The sequence below is a fragment of the Sinocyclocheilus anshuiensis genome, unplaced genomic scaffold (assembly GCF_001515605.1).
Source record: "Sinocyclocheilus anshuiensis isolate Anshui unplaced genomic scaffold, SAMN03320099.WGS_v1.1 scaffold433, whole genome shotgun sequence".
Taxonomy (NCBI): domain Eukaryota; kingdom Metazoa; phylum Chordata; class Actinopteri; order Cypriniformes; family Cyprinidae; genus Sinocyclocheilus; species Sinocyclocheilus anshuiensis.
Window position 1 is genome coordinate 245365 of NW_015536476.1, and position 8346 is coordinate 253710.

Genomic DNA, 8346 nt, shown 5'->3' on the forward strand with positions numbered 1-8346 from the left:
TAAGTAAGATGTTTAATGTTTTTGAATGACGTCTCTTCTGCTCACCAAGGCTGCATTTATTTGGTCAATGATGCTGAAAATTCAGCTTTGATCACAGGAAAAAATTACATTTTAGACAGAAAACGGACAACAGTTCCTTTAAATTGTAATAATTTTTCATGAAATTATGGTTTTTATTTTTGATAAATGCTTGGTGAGCAGAAAAGACTTTTTTAAAAATATAAAAAAATCAAATTATTATTCGAAACCTTTGACTGGTAATGCACACAAATATATGTGTGTATATATATATATATATATATATATATATATATATACTGTATATACACATACATACATACATACATACATAAAAAAATATAAAAATGAATGTTTTCAGCAGTGTGCTTACACAGGGGCCGGCACAGAGCTTTCCAACTCATTTAGCAGGCTCTCCACACTGGGTCTGACGTCCTCTATCCCCCATCCATGTGCACTGCGTTTGGGTTTCTCTATCTTGGGAAGAGGCGCTTTCACTACTGATGAGACGCCGTTTTCTGGGACATAGCACTGGGTGTTGCTGGCTGGTTTGGGTGGGTAGGCCTCTGTGAAACACAAAATGGAAAAACATCTACTGGATATGTTTGATATAATGTCAAAAATGTTGATGTGATGTTTAACAACCCATTAAACACTGAGGTTTGAAGCACTCACCTTCAGTAGGGAAGGAGGGTGTGCTGTGCTGTACGGCGTTGAGCTCCAGCAGCAGACGGTCCAGCTCTGACAGGTTACTGCCCAGTGATGAGCTCATGACGGCGGTGGGGGAGTCAGTAGTCTTCTGCTTGTTGGGGAAACTATAGACGTGCTCTTCTTCAGACTGTGACACGCGAGGACTGGCGCTTTTCGGAGCCGAGCTGAAAGACTTGAGGAAAGAAAAAATAAAGTTGTTTTACTTTAAGGCACTAAAGCAAAAATGGGGAAATATAAAAAATAAAAAGTGTTGTTGTTAATATGGCCCCATTCAAGAAACCTTGAAATGTTGAACCTGCTTAATGGCACAAGTCTCTGGAGCAACTGAAGATGAAGTGCTTTGCTCGAGGGCACAACAGGCTGAATGTGAAACAGGCCGGCTTCTGGTATTTGTCATAAGGTTAAAGGATAACCAGCAGCCTCATACAAAGACCAGCAGAAAGCTCTAGGGTATAAAGAAACGCTTCAGGAAGTGATGGGGCATTTTACCTGGGTTGATGAGTGCTTTGATTCTGGCTTTTCTACCCAAGATCCATTCAGTGTTTGAGCAGGAGGAGAGGTTAGCCGAGGAGGGGAGGACACGTCCTGATATGAGTCACTTCCTGTTGGGTAGGAATATGGCGTCTCTTCTGGCAGAAAAACAGCTTGTTTGGAAATGTGGGAGGTTGTGGACTCCAAATCCGCAAGAAGAGCATCTAAAAAACAAAAGAATCAACATATATCAAAATACTGGTTTGATTCTCAGGGTTTTTTAATGCCACACTGGCTTCCTTGGCTGTTTTCGTGGCGAATAACAATTTGAAATGGTGTAAAAACTTCTGTTTGTGGAATAATATAGGCTAGTTTTCATAAGAGAACTTAAACCAGCAACATAAAATTCTGAAGCCTAGGGGTCTGTTCAAATCCATCATTTGGAGTATTCAGATGTTTGCTTCAGATTCAGGTTCTCTGGGGTGGTTTTGTGCAAGAATACCATAAATATATCAGAAATCAAACAGGCTGCTGCTGAATAACCCTGTTTCAACTTGACTCTGTCAAGTCTGTTCAAAGCACGGCTCTCTCAGCTGGATAATTCTGAATCACATGACCGGGATGTGAAATCACTGCAGGCTTCACTCATACGGGGTGTGGTGAGAGAGACAACCTCTTGTGTAAAGACTGCTCTGAAACAGCATGCCTACAGGGATAGATTCAGCAGGAAGTATGGTGCAAAATGCATGTGCATAAATGGACACACCTCTTAATGCACACATAAAATCAACATTCAAAAGCCATAAGCTCAGGAACAGAACAGAAAGCACTTACACAATCAGGTAAGCTTGTAAAACATGCTCTTAAGTGACTGTCAACACATCTCTGGTTTAAAAGTCCTTCACTTAGCAATTTCTTCAAAGATAAGGCACCAGATCTCGGTTGCATCATCATCTTTGCTACCAAGCGTATCATGCCGCGTCTATACAGGAAGTGATTGATGTCATATCGCAGCGTGAAAGCTCGAGGTTCTCCATAGTGGAAGCGAAGCAGCACATCACCTAAATATCAAAGGTCATGGGTTCAATTCCCAGGGAACACACATACTGGTAAAAAAATGTATAGCCTGAATGCACTGTAAGTCGCTTTGGATAAAAGTGTCTGCTAAATGCATAAATTTAATTTAATTTAATTTAAAAATTTAAATTAAATTAAATTTCAAGCGATTAGTCAACAGAAGAGACAGACGGCTGCACGTGAGTGTCCTGCATAATACTTGTTTATAGATCTGCTGTTGGAATTATTACTTGCTGCTAGGAAGGAATATTTCGTTTTCTGCCTATTTCTACGTTATATTTTTGTTTGCGTTTGTATTTTTGATTGCACTTTCTGGTAATTATAATAATTGCCCTCGGCTAAGAAGGAGCGCGTGTAATTTAATTGCTCCCTTCCTGCGTTAATGTAAATGTAAATGTAAAAATTTAAATATGTTTGTTACACTGAACTGAGCTATGATAAATAATAATAAAAAAATAAAAAAATCTATCGGTATTAAAAAAAAGGACTTTGTATGGGTTATTGCAGAATAGTAAAATAATTTTATAGATAATGTGTGCATAGGTTTAGAATAAACAAATATTTAAAGGGGTCCTATTATGCTCTTTTACAAAGTCTTGATTTTTGTCATTTGTCAAATAAATGTGAATATTATTTACAACACTAAGGACCGTACGCCTTTGAGACTCGAATCTGCCCATATCTTGACTGTTTGTTCAGCACTCGGCCTGATGAGGGAGTGGCAAAGGAAACATTAACCCATATTTCTCTCTCGCTCTCTCTCTCCAGTCCTCTCCGCTGTTTCTCTGTTTACATCCATTACACTGATATTAGCAATCACTCTCCCTCACATTGAAATTAAAAGGATAGTTCACCCAAAAATGACAATTCTGTCAAGTCAGAAACATCAAGGTCCTAGGATATTTAGATAGAAAACACAAAGTTTAGAGCATATTAATACATAATTACATAGTACATAAAATTCAGAGCAAATTAATTCATAAATTTATCATAAAATCTAGAGTACATTATTCATGAATATATAACATAATATTCAGAGCATATTGATTCAAAAATATATAATGCATACCATTCTAAGCAAATAAATTCATAAATATATAACTCAAACATTTCAGATCAAATTAAGAAATGCATAATGCACAAAATTCAGAGTAAATAAATTCATAAATATATAAAGGCCAATATTCAGAGCATATTGATTAAAAATACATAACACAAAATGCAGAGAAAATGTATTCATAAACAAATAATTCATCAAATTCAGAGGAAGTGAATTCATGAATAAATAAAATAGCATACTAATTCATAAATATATGACACAAAATTCACAACAAATCAGTGTATAAATATATAACAAATGGGAAAAATAAAGTAGCTAGAGTTTCTGTGCAGCGCATAAATAATATAAAGAGTGTCTGTCAAATAAGGCATTGGTTGTAAGTGATTGTGTTTTTTGATTTGATTGTAAGTTTTGATGCTTTTCGACATTCTGCTCACGCCCAGTGTAGACACATGATGTTAATTTAGATGTTAGGCGTTAGGTTTATCTAGAATCATACATGTTATACAGTCCAAACTCACACAAGACGAGTAAAAACATCAAACTCAACAACCAACCTCTGTAAGCAGGTAAACTTTGGTCAGTCGGTCCACAAACACACAACACATTGTTAAATCACACAATATCAACCGTCAACAACAGCAGATCCCCAAAATCACCATTACAGCCACAAACACATGAAAGCCACAATCCCAAAGGAACAACCAACTAAAGGCAAAGAACAGGAAGGGATTGAAGATGGTTACTTACAGTGTGAGCGGGACAGACAGAAACACCCTGCTGAGCTCTGTGTCTTTACCTTCGCACTTTATCTCAGACAGGAGGAGCTACAACAAGGAGTGGAAAAAACAGATAAGATAAGGATGGAATATCAAAGAGAGACAGAAGGATCTAGATAGAAGAGGAGAAGAGAGAAGAAAGGGAAAACAGAGCACTTCGTAAACTCTTCTGTGTTCAGTAGCAGTGACTGTGGAGTCGTCCGAGGGGAGGGCGGGCGGCTGTTTTTCGGCAGGTGCTAACTTTAACTTCCCCTCCACATACCAGATACTAAAAATGCTGCGGTATATAACCTGCCTGCAACTGTGCACAGGTCACCAATCTGGTCAAGCGAGAGAAAGACACCGCTGCCATTAGACAAACAGAAATGACTCGGTCGGTAAAACTTTTGGAGCATGATTGTCATTTGTCAAATAAATGTGAATATTATTTACAACACTAAGGACCGTACGCCTTTGAGACTCGAATCTGCCCATATCTTGACTGTTTGTTCAGCACTCGGCCTGATGAGGGAGTGGCAAAGGAAACATTAACCCATATTTCTCTCTCGCTCTCTCTCTCCAGTCCTCTCCGCTGTTTCTCTGTTTACATCCATTACACTGATATTAGCAATCACTCTCCCTCACATTGAAATTAAAAGGATAGTTCACCCAAAAATGACAATTCTGTCGTCATTTACTCACCCTCAAGTTGTTCTAAACCAGCTTCTTTCTTCTGTTGAACACAAAAGAGGATATTTTGAAGAAAGTGGGTAACCAAACAGTTGACGGTAGCCATTGACTTCCATAGTATGGGAAAAATACTATGGAAGTCAATGGGGACCATCAACTGTTTGGTTACACACTTTCTTCAAAATATCTCTGTTTTTGTGTGTTCAGCAGAAGAAAGAAATTCATAAAGGTTTGGAACAACTTAAGGGTGAATAAATTATAGAATTTTCATTTTTGGGTGAACTATCCCTTTAAGCATTAAGCATCATCATATCAAATCATTTGACAAAAAAAGGCTGTATCTCAAAAAACATAAGAATAAATCATATGTTTATTGGATAAGGATTTTTAAATACCACTTAAAAACTGCACTAAAAAAATAACAATTTCTAGTCACTGAAACATAACTAGAGTAAATAAAAACCCTTTAGAAATTTCTATCACTTTTCCATGTCTTTAAGATTTGCATGGTTGCAAATGACTATTTTTAAATGCCCTGATTTTTCCAGGTTTTTATGACCATGGGTATTATCTTCTGATAAACATAAGCTATTTAAAATAAGCTAATTATAAATATAATTAATAAAAAAATAAAAAAATATTATAAATAATAAAAGCCACAAAATCACTGTTCACACATTAACTTAATTTAACTTAAATTAATTAATTAATTATATATATATATATATAAATTTTTTTTATTTATTTGGACACATTAGCTGTCTGCTGCCAAATTAGGCCACAAGTTACTGCAGTATATGATTAATGAAAAATATGAATCAAAAATGGAAGCATAACTGCATTTATTTTTCTTTTTTTCCTATCCATTGTATATGATGCACTAATACACTAATCAAAAATTGAAATGTGATTGATATGAAATATCTGAAAGCTTAAAAAAAAAAAATTCAGATCGTATAATTGCATTTTTGCAATCAATCATCTGTTACTTCTGAGTACTCAGGTAGGCTACTTGAGCCCAAAAGAGGAGCCAAAACTCAAAAATGATACAGTCCAGATGAAACCCCACACATCAGTCAGCCATATCTGCAAACGTACGTGTGCTAACAGAGATTTTGGGAAATAAATGCATTAACTTAACTGCACAGTGACAAGACAATAAGAGCCAATCCTACCTCCCCCCGTCACCCAATCCGGGTCTGGGATCATGTAAGTCCCGTCTGAATCACACGTGCCGGTCGACTGAACGACAGAACCTGTCAATGACTCTCCAGCATGTGCTTTTTCAGTTCCCAGAGCGGTGTGCGTGTCTGACGCCTCAAACGGAGCTGAATCCAGGGCTGAATGTGGGTCAGGAGCGGATGTTAATGAGGACACTTCTACGGATGGAGCGACTGAATCTGAATTGATTTCTACAGCCGAAACTAAAACGGGTTCAGTGGCTAAATCAGAAATCTCCTCCTTTTCTAACATTTCTTCTACAGCGTCTGATACCGAAGCTGACACAGGTACGAAATAGCTTGAATCTGGTGACGTCTTCTCTGGCAAAGCTGATATATCGGTCTCAGGCATCGGCTCTTGGGCCCGTACCGATTCTGGTGTGAAATCCTTCATGTCGAATTCCCATAAAACCTTCTCAATCTCCTCAACTGCTAAAGCTGATGAAGTTTCTCCGTCCAACGGGGAACAAAAAAAGGAACCGCACCCGAAGGAATCAAGCACAGGATCCGGAAAAGTCTGGAGTGGGATGAGGAAAGGAAGGGTCGTTCCCATTCCAAAGCATTCAAAACATTCCACTGGGTTCGAATATGTATACAGCCGGCAGTTCGCTAGATAACACTTTCTCTCAGGGGGTTTTGCTTACATAAGCTATAGACACTATGCAAACCCATATATGACCACGTTTTAGGGTCTGCAAAAAACACTACGGGGCTAAAGATTCCCAGACATTGTCTAGGAAGAAAGTTATTCTGAAAATCCTGCAAGAGCGAGCAGAGGACCGTTATTCCTTTGAAAGACTATACAGGATGTGGCTTATTTAAACATCGTTCATCACTGAAAACTCATCAGACAATCTCTACTCAGAATCAGTTATCATCTGTAAAAATCAGGTCAATAAGGGTCAGTCGTCATGAAACCCTATTCAGGGTTTTGTAAGGTTTTATAAAAAGGTAAATTTTTAAGACCAAGTAAAGATAATTTAAGGAATAAATTGAATGGGACACAATACGTGAGTGATCTCTAAATGTAAATGTCTTATATTAGCAACACTTCAAAGTTTAAAAATACAACTTTCAACCTATTGTCATTACTTTTACAAAAAGAAATAGCATATAGCTTGAATAGCTCTGCTTCCAACCACTAGAACAGAGGTCGGGAACCTTTGGCTCGCCAGATCTCTCACCCTTTACTAACAAATGATCTATTACACAAATTAGACATCACTAGAGATTAGTGCTGGGCGGTATGACCAAAAATTTATATCACGGTATGTTTCAAAATTATACCGGTTTCACGGTACATGACGGTATTTTTTTTTCATGCATGACCGGGTGTTAACCATATTTTCTACTGATTGAGAGAGGAAATACTGCAGTATATTGACTTAGAATGCCCTATTTTACTGTTATGATGAGTGAATATTGTCAAAAAATACCACACTAAATAGTGACTAAACATGACCCCTTTTAATACATGTTAACCAGGAGTCACTCTCATTTATAATCACGGCATCGTCTGATAAAATCAACATGCATCTACACTAAAGAGCGGCTATGCGGTTGTTTTGGCTAGATTACTTTTCTGTCTCGGCTAGATTACTTTTCTGTCTCATGCAGTGCACTGCCTGCGTCTGAGTAACAAACTAAAAAAAAACAACAAAAAAAAAAGTGCATGTGATATTAACAGACGAACTACGCTCATATTTATACCTACATAAGCTCTACATATACATGTAAAATAATAATACATTTTCTGTACCGGCCAAAGTGCGTGTTCAGTGCACTTTCAGAGCTGTTCGTGAGAGTCACGAGCAAACCATTGACATTTCTATGGTAACGTACAGCTCCTGCACTCAGAGTCGTATCTTTGTGGTAATAGCGAAAAGAAAGATTTTTTGAACAGCAGAAAAAGTGTAAAAGTATGTAAAAATCGCAGCCTTACGTGCACCTCTCCAAAACTCTAACAGCACGTCGATTCTACGCGGACCGCAAGCGCTGTGATTGGTCTGCAAGAACCCCTCCCTCCATATGTACTTGAGTTTTGTGTGTGATATTGCGGTATTTTAAAAATTCATGTAACAAAAATAAACACCGGTATTCGGTATGAACCGGTATACTGCCCAGCACTACTAGAGCTCTACATATACATGTAAAATAATAATACATTTTCTGTACCGGCCAAAGTGCGTGTTCAGTGCGCGTTCAGAGCTTTTCGCTAGAGTCACGAGCAAACCATTGACGTTTCTATGGTAACGTACAGCTCCTGCACTCAGATTCGTAGCTTTGTGGTAATAGCGAAAAGAAAGATTTTTTGAACAGCAGAAAAAGTGTAAAAGTATTG

The 8346-nt window shown here is 37.6% G+C and overlaps 1 protein-coding gene across 3 annotated transcripts in view; it reads right to left on the reverse strand.

Moving 5' to 3' along the window:
• LOC107659710 (paxillin-like) overlaps positions 1-8346 on the reverse strand; it is a 47499-nt gene that overhangs the window by 21255 nt on the left and 17898 nt on the right. For all 3 annotated transcript variants that reach the window (XM_016448829.1, XM_016448914.1, XM_016448772.1), the window contains exons 2-4: positions 1219-1424; positions 694-901; positions 392-584 (exon numbers count right to left, since the gene is read on the reverse strand). In XM_016448829.1, coding sequence (XP_016304315.1) covers positions 392-584; positions 694-901; positions 1219-1424 — 607 coding nt within the window. The remainder of the gene's footprint in view (positions 1-391; positions 585-693; positions 902-1218; positions 1425-8346) is intronic.